Genomic DNA, 20,028 nt, shown 5'->3' with positions numbered 1-20,028 from the left:
TCCACTTGCGAGTGAGCCCACTGCGCGCTAAAATTCTTGAGACGGGCCCCCACCGTGCCTGAGTCCGCTTGTAAGGCCCCAGCGTCATGCTGAGGACTTGGCAGAAGCGGGGGAGGGCTTCTGTTCCTGGGAAGAGGCTGCCTGCTGCAGTCTTTTTCCCCTTCCTCTGCCCCGGGGCAGATATGAGTGGCCTTTTGCCCGCTTGCCCTTATGGGGACGAAAGGACTGAGCCTGAAAAGACGGTGTCTTTTTCTGCTGAGAAGTGACCTGGGGTAAAAAGGTGGATTTCCCAGCCGTTGCCGTGGCCACCAGGTCCGATAGACCGACCCCAAATAACTCCTCCCCTTTATACGGCAATACTTCCATATGCCGTTTGGAATCCGCATCACCTGACCACTGTCGCGTCCATAACCCTCTTCTGGCAGAAATGGACAGCGCACTTACTCTTGATGCCAGAGTGCAAATATCCCTCTGTGCATCTCACATATATAGAAATGCATCCTTTAAATGCTCTATAGTCAATAATATACTGTCCCTGTCCAGGGTATCAATATTTTCAGTCAGGGAATCCGACCAAGCCACCCCAGCACTGCACATCCAGGCTGAGGCGATTTCTGGTCGCAGTATAATACCAGTATGTGTGTATATACTTTTTAGGATATTTTCCAGCTTCCTATCAGCTGGTTCCTTGAGGGCGGCCGTATCAGGAGACGGTAACGCCACTTGTTTTGATAAGCGCGTGAGCGCCTTATCTACCCTAGGGGGTGTTTCCCAACGCGCCCTAACCTCTGGCGGGAAAGGGTATAATGCCAATAATTTTTTTTTTTTATCGGGGGAAACCGACGCTTCATCACACACCTCATTTAATTCATCTGATTCAGGAAAAACTACGGGTAGTTTTTTCACACCCCACATACTACAAGTACCACAAAAAAGGGTATTATCAGAAATGTTCAAAACCTCCTTCATTGCCGTGATCATGTAACGTGTGGCCCTACTGGAGAATACGTTTGTTTCCTCACCGTCGACACTGGAGTCAGTGTCCGTGTCTGTGTCGACCATCTGAGGTAACGGGCGCTTTAGAGCCCCTGACGGTGTTTGAGACGCCTGTACAGGTAATAACCGATTTGCCGGCTGTCTCATGTCGTCAGTCTTTTGTAAAGTGCTGACACTATCACGTAATTCCTTCCATAAGACCATCCAGTCAGGTGTCGACTCCCTAGGGGGTGACATCACTATTACAGGCAATTGCTCCGCCTCCATACCATTTTCCTCCTCATACATGTCGACACAACGTACCGACACACAGCACACACACAGGGAATGCTCTGATAGAGGACAGGACCCCACTAGCCCTTTGGGGAGACAGAGGGAGAGTTTGCCAGCACACACCAGAGCGCTATATATATATATATATATATATATATATATATATATATATATATATATATATATATATATATATATATATATATATACACACACAGGGATAACCTTATATAAGTGTTTTTCCCTTATATAGCTGCTGTATAGATTTATCTGCCAAATTAGTGCCCCCCCTCTCTTGTTTTACCCTGTTTCTGTAGTGCAGGACTGCAGGGGAGAGTCAGGGAGCTTCCCTCCAACGGAGCTGTGAGGAAAAATGGCGCCAGTGTGCTGAGGAGATAAGCTCCGCCCCCTTCTCGGCGGCCTTTCTCCCGCTTTTTTAAGGAAAAATTGGCAGGGGTTAAATGCATCCATATAGCCCAGGAGCTATATGTGATGTATTTTTTGCCATATAAGGTGTTTTTATTGCGTCTCAGGGCGCCCCCCCCCAGCGCCCTGCACCCTCAGTGACCGGAGTGTGAAGTGTGCTGAGAGCAATGGCGCACAGCTGCGGTGCTGTGCGCTACCTTATTGAAGACAGGACGTCTTCTGCCGCCGATTTTCCGGACCTCTTCAGTCTTCTGGCTCTGTAAGGGGGCCGGCGGCGCGGCTCTGGGACCCATCCATGGCTGGGCCTGTGATCGTCCCTCTGGAGCTAATGTCCAGTAGCCTAAGAAGCCCAATCCACTCTGCACGCAGGTGAGTTCGCTTCTTCTCCCCTTAGTCCCTCGGTGCAGTGAACCTGTTGCCAGCAGGATTCACTGAAAATAAAAAACCTATACTTAAACTTTTTTACTAAGCAGCTCAGAAGAGCCACCTAGTGAGCACCCTTCTCGTTCGGGCACAAAAATCTAACTGAGGCTTGGAGGAGGGTCATAGGGGGAGGAGCCAGTGCACACCAGGTAGTCCTAAAGCTTTTACTTTTGTGCCCAGTCTCCTGCGGAGCCGCTATTCCCCATGGTCCTTTCGGAGTCCCCAGCATCCACTAGGACGTCAGAGAAAGTCACATAATGCAATAACCAAAATCAATAAGATAAAGTAATCTAACACAAGCAATTGAGACAGACTTTGATTACTCAGATGTTTCAGCACAAGATTACTTACCAAGCTTGAACCTTGATAGTCAAAGATTATTGATAAAGTTCAGACGTCCATATAATGCTCCTTCTAATTTACAGTAGCAGGTGCTAGCTGTTACCTGGACTATATGTTGACAGTGAAAAGGTCAACAGTCAATAGGTCAGCCATTAATGGCTGACATGAATATTAAGGTCAGTATGGCCAAAAGGTCAACATGAAAATGGGCAACACAAGTTTTGGGGGATTTTTGCTACTTTTTCATACTATCCACGTGGACTACAATTGGGAATAGTAACCTGCCCAAAGCATGACGAGTGAAGAGAGCCATGCGAGGGGATGAGGTACACTAAAGGGGGTTTTGTGGCCACAAAGTGACATAACACTAATACAAACTACTTGTATCAACCTTTTTTATGTCATCCTTTTCCACAGTTTACCTATTACATTTCGACCTTTTGACCCCGACGACCATTTGGGGTCGACCTAATGACTGTAGATCCACACCCGTGCTATCTATACACACACCCCTATAACTTTTGTTGCATGATAGTCAGATGTATATAACAAAACGGTAAGAAAAAAAAGTTCTACACCTTCACACAAAAAATGCAGCACAATTGGACCTGTCCACAATGAAAGCAATACTACTCCAAATAAATCAGCACTTAGATTCAAAGTGAAAAGACGTGCTCAAATTCCAACCTTTCAGTAACGATTGGCCTTTCTCAAAGACATGTCCTTTGTCAGGACCTAAATGTTTAAGAACCAAGAGGTTAATCTATCACACAGTGAAAACAGTAATGGGCCCTAAACATTGGCCGATCCGCCGCCGAGCTGCCCGACGGTGGATACGGCCGACCCGGTGGCGGAGGGGCAGTGAAGTTTCTTCACTCCCCCCATCACCTGGCTGCAATGAAGTGCAGGCAAATATGGACGAGATCGTCCATATTGGCCTGCATGTACAGCCGACGGGGAACCAGCGATGAACGAGCAAGGGGCCACGCATCGTTCATCGCTGGAGCCTCCACACTCAAAGATATGAACGGTATCTCGTTCATTTATGAACGAGATCGTTCATATCTTTGACTGATGTCGGCCAGTGTGTAGGGCCTATAAGCCAGAGTAGAACTTGCCCATATTAACCATTCAGCTTTGAGGTAGCATTTACACTGCTCAAAAAAATAAAGGGAACACTAAAATAACACATCCTAGATCTGAATGAATGAAATATTCTTATTAAATACTTTGTCCTTTACATAGTTGAATGTGCTGACAACAAAATCACACAAAAATTATCAATGGAAATCAAATTTATTAACCCATGGAGGTCTGGATTTGTAGTCACCCTCAAAATTAAAGTGGAAACACACACTACAGGCTGAACCAACTTTGATGTAATGTCCTTTAAAACAAGTCAAAATAAGGCTCAGTAGTGTGTGTGGCCTCCACGTGCCTGTATGACCTCCCTGCAACCCACACAAGTGGCTCAGGCAGTGCAGCTCATCCAGGATGGCACATCAATGCGAGCTGTGGCAAGAAGGTTTGCTGTGTCTGTCAGCGTAATGTCCAGAGCATGGAGGCGCTACCAGGAGACAGGCTAGTACATCAGGAGACGTGGAGGAGGCCATAGGAGGGCAACAACCCAGCAGCAGGACCGCTACTTCCGCCTTTGTGCAAGGAGGAACAGGAGGAGCACTGCCAGAGCCCTGCAAAATGACCTCCAGCAAGCCACAAATGTGCATGTGTCTACTCAAATGATCAGAAACAGACTCCATGAGGGTGGTATGAGGGCCCGACGTCCACAGGTGGGGGTTGTGCTTACAGCCCAACACCGTGCAGGACGTTTGGCATTTGCCAGAGAACACCAAGATTGCCAAATTTGCCACTGTGCTCTTTACAGATGAAAGCAGGTTCTCACTGAGCACATGTAACAGACGTGACAGAGTCTGGAGACGCCAAGGAGAACGTTCTGCTGCCTGCAACATCCTCCAGCATGACCGGTTTGGCAGTGGGTCAGTAATGGTGTGGGGTGGCATTTCTTTGGGGGGCCGCACAGCCCTCCATGTGCTCGCCAGAGGTAGCCTGACTGCCATTAGGTACCGAGATGAGATCCTCAGACACCTTGTGAGACCATATGCTGGTGCGGTTGGCCCTGGGTTTCTCCTAATGCAAGACAATGCTAGACCTCATGTGGCTGGAGTGTGTCAGCAGTTCCTGCAAGACGAAGGCATTGATGCTATGGACTGGCCCGCCCGTTCCTCAGACCTGAATCCAATTGAGCACATCTGGGACATCATGTCTTGCTCCATCCACCAACGCTACATTGCACCACAGACTGTCCAGGAGTTGGCGGATGCTTTAGTCCAGGTCTGGGAGGAGATACCTCAGGAGACCATCCGCCACCTCATCAGGAGCATGCCCAGGCGTTGTAGAGAGGTCATACAGGCACGTGGAGGCCACACACACACTACTGAGCCTCATTTTGACTTGTTTTAAGGACATTACATCAAAATTGGATCAGCCTGTAGTGTGTTTTTCCACTTTGGATTTGGAGTCACCCTCAAAATTAGACCTCCATGGGTTAATAAATTTGATTTCCATTGATAATTTTGTGTGATTTTGTTGTCAGCACATTCAACTATGTAAAGAACAAAGTATTTAATAAGAATATTTCATTCATTCAGATCTAGGATGTGTTATTTTAGTGTTCCCTTTATTTTTTTTGAGCAGTGTATAAAGTGCATTTATAAAAGTACATTCTCTAAAACAGGGGTGGGGAACCTTTTTTCTACCAAGGGCCATTTGGATATTTATAAAATCCTTCGGGGGCCATACAAAAATTATCAACTTAAAAATTAGCCTGCCCCCAGTCAGTAGTTATGCCCCCAGTCACTTGTTATGCCCGATTAGATTTGCCCCCAGTCAGTTGTTATGCCCGATTAGATATGCCCCGTCAGTTGTTATGCCCTATTAAATATGCCCCATTATATATGCCCCCTGTAGTTATGCCCCATTAAATATGCCCCCTAGTAGTGCCGCTTACACACACACATTAAAAGAAAGCAAAGAAACCACAATGCTCACCAGCCCTGCTCCTGCTTCCGGACCGCTGCCCTCCCTCTCCTCGAAACCATGGGAGATGTCATTATGTCTCTCCCATAGCGCCGCACAGCCACACATGTACACTGCCTGAGCCAGAAGCTGGAGCTCAGGAGTGAGCTGCTGCTGAGGAGCCGGGCGCCCGCTGGTGGTAAAATCTCAGCGGGCGCTGGGCATCTACTCTCGTTTAGGTGAGCCTGGCCGGGCCGGATCAAGTGGCTTTGAGGGCCTTTTACGGCCCTCGGGCCTGAGGTTCCCCACCCCTGCTCTAAAATAAGTAGAAGCCTATGTTGCCATGGGCAACTTCTCCACTGCTTGATAGATCAACCCCCACATCATGGCAAATAATGTTTATACTTTGTAGGTGTGAAACAGATATCACTGATCCTTATACTGAACAATTTCCCTGAAACCTTGCTTATTGCTTTAAGAAAATCTGAAACACTAGTTACCGCCTGAGGCTTAGACTCCCTGCATCAGATGAGTGCTTACTGGGGAAAGATGCCACGGACATGAATACTCAGTGCTCTTCGCTCATACAATTGTACATAAGTTGTACAACCAAGTGAAAGCAAACACATCTTACATGCAAAACCTATTTCCAAGACTAAGTTTTGAAGCATTTCACAGAGCTTTGTAAAGAAGTGTGCCATTTATAGGTAGTCATTTATTTTGGCCTTCATGGTTTAGTTTAATAATGTATACTCGCCATGCTAGCATGCCAGTTCAGGATGACCATCGACCATGGATAATTCTAAACCATCAATGGTCTATGGCCAATGTCAAATGCTTACCATCAATGGTAGCCGTGGGCCTGTTTGTAACTGCCCCCCCCCCCCCCCCCCCCAAAAAAAAAAAAAAAAAAAAAAAAAAAAAACCCAGAGTGCTACAAGGCTGTCAACCAGCAGCACTGCACCACCTCTGGCTCTTGCACAGTGTGTTCTGGGAAAGTGATGGCCAGCTTCCCACCAGGCTTAGTTGTCACAGTCCAGCCTTGCACCCGGCTCTTGCACAGAAGTAGTAGTGCCAGCGTTATGTCATGCATGCAGTCACTTCTGCACATGCAGCAAAAACACAGACCGTAAAACCACTGATAGTACCACACAGAATAGTAACCTACCATTGATGGTTTGTCAAAATCATCATCAATGGAGGCCACACCAATTGCTATCCCTATTACAGGGGTTCAACATGCATGATCTTTAGCAACAGTTACCTCCTATAATAAAGGGGTGAGCAAAATATCCACATACTGTATGCAGTTTAACATTTGGTGCTAAAACTCTCCAGTAGGTGTGAAGTGTGGGGTCAGGAAAGGACAACATTTAAAAACCACTGTAAGGACAACCATGCTAAAACAAAATGAAAAAACAAATTTAGCATGGCGTCCTATAACATTTATACATTAAAAGGTCATACCTTAACTAAAAGATTTTTAAATATTGCTGCTGTATGTTATTTAAGGCTGCAATAGGCTTCACAAAATAGTGATTTGCATATTTAAAAAAAAACAAAAAAACATGGCTTATCACCACATTCCAATCTCATCTCTGTACTTTTGACAATAGAAATTAACAGCCATTATTATGGTCTGTGTTCTATAAAGCAATTTTCATTATATTGGTTATTTAAATGATTGTTGTAGATTTAAGATCCCTACAACTTGGGTGTAGTATGGTATGCCGGCAGCCGGGCTCCCGGCGACCAGCATACCGGCACCGGGAGCCCGACCGCCGGCATACAGACAGCGTGGCGAGCGCAAATGAGCCCCTTGTGGGCTCGCCACGCTGCGGGCACGGTGGCGCTCTACGCTATTTTATTCTCGCCCTCCAGGGGGGTCGTGGACCCCCACGAGGGAGAAAGTGTCGGGATTCCGGCGCCGGTATACTGTGCACCGGGATCCCGACAGTCTGCATACTGAAGACCACCCCTACAAGTTCACCCCATGACACATGTGCAAAGGTTGATTCTTGTGGTAACAAAAGTCTGAGGCCAGGTAACTTATAAATGCTTATGGAAGTTCATTTTAATTCACAGCACGGAAAAGATACATTCTTTATACACGTCTTTGGAAGTGTAAGATGAGAATTGCAGAAGGTTTCACAACATCCTATTGGATAAACTAATACAAGCTGCCAATAGGCTTTGGAAAGTAAGCAAACCTCTTTCAGTCTCTGATTTAGGCAATTGTACAATGACCAGCGATTGTTTCAGATACCCAGTAAGATGAAAATACAAAATTAAAAGTTTAACAAAAACTAAAACAAAAAATGAAATAAAAATATAATAAAGCATAACTGCTGCCACTGTACAAAGTAAATTTACAAATGGAAATTAGATAAAAAAATAAATACAGACTTCATTTCAGTCTCTCTGTAAATCCCTTTCTTTCCAGATAGTAGTAGCGTCTAGTGTTAGATTACTGGGACTCCACATGCACTGCCTTGCACATCAGTAATACAGAGGCTGGTGTTGCTGGTTTAACAGCCAGTCCCACATAGTTCTATGGCGTTCACAAATTCTACACAAGCTTATTCCGTTCAGTTCCATTGTGGAACCCCTTTGTACCATCAGGGCCCCGTGGAAGTCTCAGAACACCAGGTGGAAGTCCATCTGCATTCTGTATTTTCCTTCCCAGCATTGGACTACATGCTGGGCTTTTTTCCTGCGTGACTGTTTGAGCCTGTCTTCTCCGCTGGACCCAAGGACTGCTAGAAGGTGTGATACTGCTGTCTGATGAATACTCTGTAGACCTTAGAGAGCTTTCTGGGCTCATACCGTCAACAAGTGGAGAATGCTTAACCCCTTTACGCTGCCCACAAGGACTACTCCAAGGGCTATTTCTGGGAGAGGCATTTGGACTCAAGTGATTGTTTGGGTAAGCAGATGGACTCAGCTTATTGGTAGACTGACCCTTCCGGCCTATCATGGGGGAGTTTGGATTACTATCAGGCTCAGATGTGCTGTAACCTGTGGACTCATCCCCAATATACTGGAGCTCCTCAACCCTTTTATTAAGAGACTTATTTTTTCGTAGATTCTTTGAGTCTTCTTCCTTGCTTCGGTCTTTCTGAATCTTTTTCTTTGGCGGCTTCATGCCTATTAGAACAATCTTTATCCCATCATCTGTGTCATTTTCAACATTTAAGGTTTCATGCGCTTTAATAGCGGCCTCCACCTCTTCAAATTCTACAATTGCGCAATCCTTGGTTCCAACCTGTGTGTAACGACTGCTAAATCGTTTAACATCTGATGGTAGATCCCTACCAGGCTTCAGGATACGTATAGAGGAGATGCTGCCAAAAGTGCCAAAGTTTTTGAGAAGTTGCTCCATTATCTTTTCTTGCATTCCACCATTCTCCTGCTCCTTATTTAAACATTGCAGTTCTGGGATGAAGTGGAGGTCATAAACCAGCAGCATCTTGCTGGGAAGATTCTCGCTAGGAAACACAGGGACTGGAGTTTTTCGCCTTACTTTTCTGTTATCTTCATTGAGTTCAAGTATATCAGAATATTTCAAAGCATATGCAGTGGTTCTCCAGTCACGAGTGAGATGTTTCACCTGGAACATAAAGTTTACACTTTTATTGTAAGTAGTACATCAGTATCACTGACAACACAGTTAATGCCAAGCTTTGAAAAATGAGTGTGGGAACTAGTGTATTGAAGTTCTGATTGTTTTAATGCTTAGTAAGGCACCCCCCATGTTTGGAACACTAAGCGAAACCTCTCAATAGGCCAATTATTGCTCATGCACATTATGGACACAGTATTACTTCTTAGCAGCACTAAGACCGATAGGGATGTAGTCAGGAACCCGGCGGTCAGAATCCGACCGCCAGAATGCCGGTAGCGCCACCACAGTTATTCCCACTCGTGGGTGTCCACAACACCCATGGAGTGGGAACAGAACCTGTGGCGAGCTCAGCGAGTTCACAAGGGGCATCGTCGCACCCGCCCCCCTCCCGGCATTCTGGAGGTCAGGATCCCGGCATCGGTATTCTGACAGCCGGGATCCCATAACCAACCCGACAGATCCTACTATGCTTTCCTCCCCTGCTTCTTTCTACATTAGCATGTATAAGGAAAGTATAGGTATGAATAATGCAGCCACCACATTTCTATGTATGAAAGGGTATGACGGATTTCCGAAAGATTGGTGACTGGAGGGTGGGGAAAACAGAGGGGGATGGTGGGTGGTCAGTAGTAGGTGTGTGGTGGTGTGAATGCAGAAGTTGGATAGCAGGGTACAACTGGTTGGATAGCAGGGTACAGCGAGTAGTGGTCAACGGGAAGTCCTCAACCTGGTTCCCAGTAGTCAGCGGAATACCACAAGGGTCCGTATTCGGACCACTACTGTTCAACATATCTATCAATGACCTAGAAATAGGCCTGGAAAGCACAGTGTCAATCTTTGCAGATGATACTAAACTGTGTAAGGTAATTAATTCAGAATTGGATGTTGAGTCCTTGCAGAATGATCTATCTAAACTTTAACTCTGGGCGTCTAAATGGAAAATGAGATTCAATACAGACAAATGCAAGGTTATGCATTTTGGGACTAAAAACAAACTTGCATCCTACATATTAAATGGGGAACGCCTAGGGGAAACAGAGTTGGAAAAAGATTTGGGGGTATTCATTGATAATAGGCTTAATAACCATACACAATGTCAAAACGCAGTAAAGAAGGCAAGTAAGGTGCTAGCGTGCATAAAAAGGGGAATTGAGACAAGGGACTCGGATGTAATCATGCCACTGTATAAGGCACTGGTACGTCCGCACCTGGATCAGCTATGTAGGTTCAAATATTTATTTTAAAAACAGTTGTAGAGGAGTCCCAATGCTTTCTTAAGGTGTGTCTCAGTGAGACTACCCTTCTGTATACCCACCTGGTAGACCCCAGTATTGTGAGGTTTCAGGCTTCAGGCTGTGGTAGAGATACACCAAAGCTGCATCCCACCTGTGTTAATCACTTACCAGTTCAGCAGTGCATGCACTCCTCCTTCCTCTCTCCTTGCATTCTGGGGGATGTGGGTGCCACTGGTCTCACCGGCTGTAATGTAGCTTGGTGGAGCTGAATTATTCCATCCCTGCTCTCCTGCTACTTCACTCAGCCTTGCTCCCTCAGTGTGGCCATAGATGGTGGTGTGTCGTGGAGTGCCACGCTACCATCTATGATAACATTAATGAAGCAAGGTAGCAGGAGAGTGGGGATGGAATAACTCAACTCCACCGAGCCACAATACAGCCAGTGACACCAGTGGCCCCCTTACCCCCCACCAGCCAAGGAGAGCGGAAGGAGGAGGGCATGTACGAGGACCTGGTAAGTGATTAACACAGGTGGATGTCACTTTAGTGCATCACTATACCGCAGCCTGAGCTCTCACAGACTCATTTAGGACACTAGACTTCATATCATTTTAATAACCCAAGGGACCTAAATCATCTCCAGCAAACAGATGAGAACTATACTGGACTATCTTTTGTAAACCACAAAGAAGGTGGAGCATAAACTCTGGGATTAGGTAGATTATGCTAAAGGATGTTACTAAAGAATTACCGAAATCCCACAATACTGGGGTCCTCCATTAAAGTTGGAGTATACCAATAAGGAGGGTATACAGAAGGATAGCCTCACTGAGACCCACCTTAAATGACAATGCGCACCCAGCGACATTGGGAGCAACAGACCGACAGGGCATTGGCAAGTGCATACAAACATGGGCACTGGCAGCGACAGAACGCAGGGGGGGATGGGATGTTGAGATGCATTCACCAGCATGGCATCACTAGCTGCATGTAAAGATGGTGGATGTCAATAGCAGCCAGCGGGAGCACGCGTCGCTAGCGATGTAGGGGGTACACATTAAGACAATTTGAACCATTTGTCCTAAATCGTCGTTATTGGGCAAATCGCTCAAATTGTCAGCTAATGTGTACCCAGCTTAAGGGACATTGCGACTCCTCTACAACTGTTTATATATAGCTGATCTGACCATCATTTATATAACTTCTGCATTCAAACAATCCACCTACTGACGACACACCACGCTCCAGTCTCCAATCTTTCTGAATTCTCTTGTCCTATGAGCTACGTCACTGTACTCATGACCCTGGGTGTAAGGGGGCAATTTCATTTCTATACTCCCTGCTGGAAACTAGTGGTGGACCAGTCTATACCCCATGGTACTAATGTGGCTCCCAGCATCCTCTAGGACAGGGGTGTCAAAGACAAGGCCCGCGGGCCAAATCCGGCCCGCCAGACCTCGTCTGATGGCCCGCGGTGCCGCCGCCATGAAACCCCCTTCTCCCGAGTGCCCAGCTCAGGGGGGGCGGGGTTTCGCGGAATGACGCGATTGCGTCGTGACGTCACGGCGCAAACGCGTCATTCAACGAAACCACGTCGGAGGAGGGAGAAGGGAGCCGCGCAGACGAGGAGGGAGAGGCGGCTGAAGAGCGGCGAGAACCGCTTCAAATGTAAGTCAGCCCCTCTCCCTTCCTCTCTTTCTCTATCTCTCCCTCCTTCCACCACCTGCCGCAATGTGTAAAATGGGGACCTGTGCCTGCCACAATGTGTAAAATGGGGACCTGTGCCTGCCACAATGTGTAAAATGGGGACCTGTGCCTGCCACAATGTGTAAAATGGGGACCTGTGCCTGCCACAATGTGTAAAATGGGGACCTGTGCCTGCCACAATGTGTAAAATGGGGACCTGTGCCTGCCACAATGTGTAAAATGGGGACCTGTACCTGCCGCAATGTGTAAAATGGGGACCTGTACCTGCCGCTATGTGTAAAATGGGGACCTGTGCCTGCCACAATGTGTAAAATGGGGACCTGTGCCTGCCACAATGTGTAAAATGGGGACCTGTGCCTGCCACAATGTGTAAAATGGGGACCTGTACCTGCCGCTATGTGTAAAATGGGGACCTGTGCCTGCCACAATGTGTAAAATGGGGACCTGTGCCTGCCACAATGTGTAAAATGGGGACCTGTACCTGCCGCTATGTGTAAAATGGGGACCTGTGCCTGCCACAATGTGTAAAATGGGGACCTGTACCTGCCGCTATGTGTAAAATGGGGACCTGTGCCTGCCGCAATGTGTAAAATGGGGACCTGTGCCTGCCGCAATGTGTAAAATGGGGACCTGTGCACTATAAAAGGGGGAACATGGCTGGGCACTATAAAAGGGGGCACATGGCTGGGCACTTTAAAAGGGGGCAGATGGCTGGGCACATATAAGGCAGGTGGAGCGGTAAATTTTGGATAGACCTACAGATACAACCGGCCCTTTGATGGGGACCAAACTGCTGATGCGGCCCCCGATGAATTTGAGTTTGACACCCCTGCTCTAGGACGTAAGAGAAAGAACCATTCGAGTTGGCGTGGGAGACTGATCTGGGTAGAAGCAAATACGATGAGGACTGGTCAGATATTCGGCAGCAGGTTGCTAAGACAACCATTAATACTAACCTCAGGGAAAACTCCTTTACGCTTTATACTAGAGGGTCCCTGATAAATTTCACTCAATTTATCCATCAGCCGCAGACCTTTGTTGGCGTCAAAGTGGACAAAAGGGTTCACACTGATATTTAGTGGGAATGTTTAATGATTTCTACATATTGGGATGACAATCACTGACTGGTTGATTGTTTGACAATATACCTCATAAGGACCAGTTGCGTGTTTTATTATGTAAACCATTCCCTGACACTTCTAAGCCATGTAATAAATTATGTGGTCACATATTTAATGCTGCTCAGCATCTTATTGCTACTGACTTGAAGCAGTCTGTCGTACCTTCTATTGCTGCTTTAATCAATAGAGTTTGGTATACCGCTTCTATGGAATATATTACTGCCCTCCTCCATGAGGAAACACCCAAATTTCACAAAGCATGAACTCCTTGTTGTTCTCATTATAATAGGTGCTTACCTGGCATTGAAATTTTTTATTGCAGTTATTAGGCATTTCTTATTGATTGCTAATAGCCCAGAGTCTACTTGTCTATGTATTTGCCCCTTTTTTCAATATGATTAGTGCTTTCGTGGACCTGGTGTTCCCAGTCTTTTTTTTCCCCCTTTAACATCCTCATTTTCCTACTCTTGTTTTTTTTCTGATGTTTTTGTTTAATGTAATTCATGTGAAAAAACAATACAGACAAAATTGGTAGTACAGGTTGAGTATCCCATATCCAAATATTCCGAAATACGGAATATTCCGAAATACGGACTTTTTTGAGTGAGATAGTGAAAACTTTGTTTTTTGATGGCTCAATGTACACAAACTTTGCTTAATACACAAAATTATTAAAAATATTGTATTAAATTACCTTCAGGCTGTGTGTATAAGGTGTATATGAAACATAAATGAATTGTGTGAATGTACACACACTTTGTTTAATACACAAAATTATTAAAAATATTGGCTAAAATTACCTTCAGGCTGTGTGTATAAGGTATATATGAAACATAAATGCATTCTGTGCTTAGACTTGGGTCCTATCACCATGATATCTCATTATGGTATGCAATTATTCCAAAATACGGAAAAATCCGATATCCAAAATACCTCTGGTCCCAAGCATTTTGGATAAGGGATACTCAACCTGTATGACGATATTCACCAATCTTTGGCTTTTCTGATACTATTATATATGTAGCAGTTGTTTGGTTACCCATATAGCCAGATATTTTTGATGCTTTATGGCTATGTTCTGTTTGAAGCAGTTATATGCTCTGTGACTGTACACATTTTTGTCTACCTTTACAAATAAAGAGATTGAAAAACATATATCCTAAAATACACAATGTTATAGGTTCACAGCCATAACACAAAATATATCCAATTTCCATATACAGTGTAAGGCAAAAGAAACCTCCCAGATTTTAAGGGTGAACAAAAAAGCATGGTGAAATGTAATTCAAAGTTTTAGTAAATAATCTAAATCTGCATGGAATACAGTTTATTTTCAAACTGGTTTTGGATAGGATATTGTCTGGATTATGGCCTTCACTCGTGGTACATAGTTGTAGTCCATTTCTGAAGTTTTGTATCACTCAATGGGTCAGTTCCAGCATTATCGCTGCAATTTCTTGATAAATCTCACTATCATTTGCTGGCTACGTTAACAAACAGAATTTTCATTACTGCATGAAAATCTCATCAGCTTCATGAAATGCCTCTACACAGCCAACGGTGTTCGGTCTATAGATCTACACTAAACCAGATCTATAGTCAATAGGTTGACTACTAATGTTCGGCCGGGTTAAAATGTCGACAAGTTTTATTTATTTTCTACTTTTTCATACTTTTTGATCCATGTGGACTGCGATTGAGACTAGTAACCTTGCCCGAAGCATGTTGAGCAAAACGGTACACTAATGGTGCATGTTTGTCGCAGAGTTGTAACAAAACATCCCAAAAAACAAAACAAAATTGTGTTGAACCTTTCGTGTCGACCATTTCTACTGTCTACCAATTCCATGTCGACCTTATACACGTTGACCATTAGTGGTTGACCTATTGAATGTAGACCTTTTTACTGTAGATCTAATAATACATACCCACAGCAAACAGGGCCACCTGAAACATACAAATATCACCCAAGAACCATTAATGAATTGAAGGCTGCTATACGATAATAGCATTTTAATTACCTACCAGTAAATCCTTTTCTTGTTGTCCATAGAGGATACTGAGGTCCATTTAGTACCATGGGGTATAGATGGGTCCACTAGGAGCGCCATGGGCACTTTAAGAATTTGATAGTGTGCGCTGGCTCCTCCCTCTATGCCCCTCCTACCAGACTCAGTCTAGGAAACTGTGCCTGAGGAGACAGACATACTTTGAGAGAAGGATAGAGGCGAGATTCCGAACCAGTACACACAAGAGGAAAGCCAAGCTAGCCAAACTTGAAACAGGAACAGCAACGGCTGAACCAACATTACTTAAACAATTAACAGTGCATGAGGAACGAAGCACCGGGCAGTCGCCCAGCATCCTCTACGGACTACGAGAAAATTATTTACCAGTAGGTAATTAAAATCCTATTTTCTCTTACGTCCTAGAGGATACTGGGGTCCACATTAGTACCATGGGGATGTACCAAAGCTCCCAAACCAGTTGGGAGAGAGCTGAGGTTCCTGCAGAACTGATTGGCCTCTGAGGACCTTCAGTTTGGTCAAAGTATCGAACTTGTAGAACTTAGCAAACGTATTCGATCCTGACCAAGTAGCTGCTCGGCAGAGCTGTAAAGCCGACACACCCCAGACAGCCGCCCAGGGCGAACCCACTGACCTAGTAGAGTGGGCCTGTACTTTAGGAACCGGCAATCCTGCCGCGGAATAAGCATGCTGGATAGTAAGCCTGATCCAGCATGCAATTGACTGCTTTGAAGCAGGACACCCAATTTTCTTGGGATCATAGAGAACAGAGAGTCAGATTTTCTGTGATGAGCTATTCTTTTCACATACACCTTCAAAGCTCTCACAACATCCAAAGACTTTGAAGTAGCAGAGGTGTCGGTGACAACCGAAACCACAATAGGTTGGTTGATGTGAAATGCAGACACCACGTTAGGAAGAAATTGCTAAAGAGTTTTGAGTTCAGCTCAGTCCTCATCGAAAATTAAATAGGGACTTTTGTGAGACAAAGCCCCCAGCTCCGAAACATGTCTTGCTGAAGCCAAGGCCAACAGTGTGACGGTTTTCTACGCAAGATATTTTATGTCCACCCCCTGTAACGGTTCAATCCAGTCCGATCGGAGGAAATGCAGCACCACATTGAGAGCCCAAGGTGCCGTGGGAGGCACAAAAGGGAGTTTGGATGTGCAGAACACCTTTCAAGAACGTCTGGACCACAGAGAGAGAAGCCAATTGTTTCTGAAAAAAAAAATATGGACAAGGCCGAAACCTGGACTTTTAAAGGAGCCCAGACGCAGGCCCACATCCACGCCTGCCTGCAGAAAAAGCAGGAAACGTCCAAGATGAAATTCCACCGCAGAATAATTTCTGCTCTCATATCAAGAGACTTATTTCTTCCAAATACGACATTAATGCTTAGACGTTCCCCCTTCCTGGCTTGGATCATAGTCGGGATAACCTTTTTAGGGATCCCACTCCTGGCTAGAATCAGCCGTTCAACTTCCACGCCGTCAAACATAGCCGCGCTAAGTCCTGACAGACGAACGGGCCCTGTTGCAGATGATCCTCGCGAAGAGGTAGAGGCCACGGATCTTCGAGGAGCATCTCCAGAAGGTCAGCGTACCAGGCCCTTCTTGGCCAGTCCGGAGCAATGAGTATTGCTTGAACCTTTTCTCGTTTTATTTGCTTTAGAATTCTTGGGATCAGAGGAAGTGGAAGAAACATGTACACCATCTGATAGACCCATGAAGTTCTCAGGGCGTCTATCGCCACCGCCTGTGGGTCTCTCGACCTGGAACAATACCGCCTGAGCTTCTTGTTGAGAAGAGAGGCCATCATGTCGATCTGTGGATATCCCCATCGACTTGTCAAGCACCTGAACACTTCCGGGTGAAGGCCCCACTCCCCCGGGTGCAGGTCGTGTCTGCTGAGGAAGTCTGCTTCCCAGTTGTCTAATCCCGGAATGAAGACAGCCAACAGCGTTTTTCTGCCCAGAGGAGAATTCTTGACACCTCTGACATTGCTGATCTGCTTTTCGTTCCACCATGTCGGTTTATGTACGTTACTGCCGTCACATTGTCCGATTGGACCTGAATTGCCCGATCTTGAAGATGATATGAGGCCTGCAGAAGGGAGTTGTATATGGCCCCAAGTTTCGGAATGCTGATTGGAAAGATGACTTCCTGACTTGACCATCTTCCCTAAAACTGCATTCCCTGAGTGACTGCTCCCCAATCTCTGAGGCTTGCGTCTGTGGTTTATCAGTATCCAGTTCTGAATTCCGAACCTCTGTCCTGCGACGAGGTGAGAAGACTGTAGCCACCACAGAAGGGAGATCCTGGCATTTGGCGACAGATGGATCCTCTGGTGCATGTGAAGATGCGATCCGGACCATTTGTTTAACAGATCGAGCTGGAAGGGTCTTGCGTGAAACCTTCCGTATTGAAGTGCCTCGTAAAAGATCACCATTTTCCCCAGAAGGCAAATGCACAGATGCACCGACACCTGGGTTGGCTTCAGAACATCCCAAACCATCGACTGGATTAACAATGCCTTTTCCAACGGAAGGAACACCTTTTGACTCAGTGTCCAGTATCATTCCCAGGAATGGGAGCCTCCGCGTTGGCTCTAAGTGAGATTTCGGAAGGTTCAGAATCCACCCTTGATCCTGGAGAAGCTTGGTTGAGAGACCAATTGCTGTCCAGCAACCTCTTCCTGGACGGCACTTTTATCAGGAGATCGTCCAGGTACGGAATTACGTTCACTCCCTGTTTGTGGAGTAGAAACATCTCTGCCATCACCTTGGTGAACACCCTCAGTGCCGTGGAGAGACCAAATGGCAGGGCCTGGAACGCTTAGTGACAGTCCTGCAGTGCAAACCGTAGATAAACCTGATGAGGCGGCCAGATCGGAATATGGAGGTACGCATCCTTGATATCCAGAGACAATAGGGATTCCCCCTCCTCCAGAACAGAGATCACCGCTCTCAGAGACTCCATTTGAAACTCGCAAGTACAAGTTCAAAGACTTGAGGTTCAGAATCGGTCTTACTGAACCGTCCGGCTTCGGTACTAAGAACAAGTTGGAATGGTACCCCTTGTTTAGTAGATGAGGTGGAACTGGAACAATGACCTGAGTCTGTACCAGTTTTTGGATGGCATGCTGTAAAGTTATACTTGCCTCCCGTGAAACTGGCAAGCCTGATTTGAAGAATCTGAGGTGGGAGCTCTTGGAACTCCAGTCTGTAGCCCTGGGAATAAGATCTATGACCCAGGGATCCTGGCACGAATTTGACTAGATCGGACTGAAGAATTGTAGTTGGGCTCCCACCTGACAGCCTTCCAGGCACTGCGGTCCACCGTCACGCTGAAGTCTTTGAGGAAGCAGAGCCTGAGCTCTGTTCCTGAGCACCTGCAGTTGCTGGTTTGCATGGTTTACCTCCTGTGCTGCTGGAGGACGTAGAAGCACCTCTGGATTTGCCCTTGAACTTGGCTGTCTGAAAGGACTGTAACTTAGAAGCTGAATAAGTCTTCTTGGTTGGGGGGGCTGCAGAAGGAAGATACGTAGACTTGCGCAGACTTATCCGCAGTAGCTGTGGAGATCCATTTGTCTAGTTCATCTCTAAACAAGGCCTCTCCTGTGATTGGTAGGCCTTCCACGCCTTTCCTTGAGTCCGTGTCAGCAGTCCACTGGCGTAGCCACAAGCTCCTACATGCCGACACTGCCATAGCGGTGGTGCGTGCATTAAGTACGCCTATTTCCTTTATGGCTTCCACCATAAAGTTTGCAGAGTCCTGCATATGCTGCAGGAGTAAGACAACATCCCCCCTAGATAAGGAATCTAACCTCTCAATTAGGTTACTTGACCATTTCACAGTGGCTTTTTCAGGACATCCTGTTTTAGGGAGGCTGCACCAGGAACAGGCAATACAATTTTTACGTGACAGTCTAGAGACTGATGCATCCACTATTGGTGGATTTTTCCATTTTTCCCTATCCTCCAGAGGAAGAGGAAAAGAGCAACCTTTTAGAGATCTGAACCTCTTATCAGGATTAATACATGGTTCTTCAAACAGGGTATTCAATTCCTTTGACACAGGAAAAGTAACTGAGGACTTCATTACATTAAAATAAGATTCCTCGCTCTCCTCTGACACCTTATCAGGAATATGCAGAACATCTCTGATAGCCTCTATTCCCTGTGACAGAGCCACATAGCCCCGCTCCAAGTCTGCCTCATCCTCCTCCATGTCTGACCTGTCAGTGTCAGATTGCAGGATATGGGCCAGAGATCGCTTTTGCGGACAAATGGGAGGGGACTGAGACGCTGTTTTGGGGACAGAGTCTCCGTTCATAAACTCATCCACAGTTCGTTTTAAATATTGCGTCTCTTTCTCATTGCGGGACAGTTTTGTAGAAAGAGTGTAAATCATTCCTTTGAGAGAATTAAACCACTCCGGTTCAGCCCCACTACCTTGTGAACCCTGAGTACCCAGAAGCCTGGTGAAGAGGAACACTCCGCTGTACAAGAAACACTCTCTTTGCCTGACATAATGTAAATGGAGCCAGCCCCCACCGCACCATTATCGCTAATGCCAAGTTTAGCTGGGTCGCAGACTAAATACCCTGATAGGGGACTTAGTACACTAATAGTCCCTCCCCCCCTGCTATGACCCCCTGGTACCGCTGAGGTAATCTGGAGTCACACCGGAGGAGCTATGCGTCCCTGTCCTGTCAGCGTCTGTGTCCACTGCAGAGGGAAAATGGTGCTGGTGAGCTGCTAGATCCTCTCATAGTTAAGCCCCGCCCCTTCAATGGCACGCGGTCTTTCTGCTTTT

General features: G+C 46.1%; 1 protein-coding gene across 2 annotated transcripts in view; it reads right to left on the bottom strand.

The window, feature by feature from the left end:
* Window positions 1-7,541: 7,541 nt before the first annotated feature.
* The window catches only part of LARP6 (La ribonucleoprotein 6, translational regulator), a 174,722-nt gene continuing 162,235 nt past the window's right edge, over window positions 7,542-20,028 (bottom strand). For both annotated transcript variants that reach the window (XM_063926216.1, XM_063926215.1), the window contains exon 3: window positions 7,542-9,106. In XM_063926216.1, the coding sequence (XP_063782286.1) occupies window positions 8,066-9,106 (1,041 nt within the window). In that variant the 3' untranslated portion in view covers window positions 7,542-8,065. The remainder of the gene's footprint in view (window positions 9,107-20,028) is intronic.

Source organism: Pseudophryne corroboree, chromosome 6 (assembly GCF_028390025.1).
Source record: "Pseudophryne corroboree isolate aPseCor3 chromosome 6, aPseCor3.hap2, whole genome shotgun sequence".
Classification (NCBI taxonomy): Eukaryota; Metazoa; Chordata; class Amphibia; order Anura; family Myobatrachidae; genus Pseudophryne; species Pseudophryne corroboree.
This window is presented reverse-complemented; position numbering and strand designations above follow the sequence as displayed.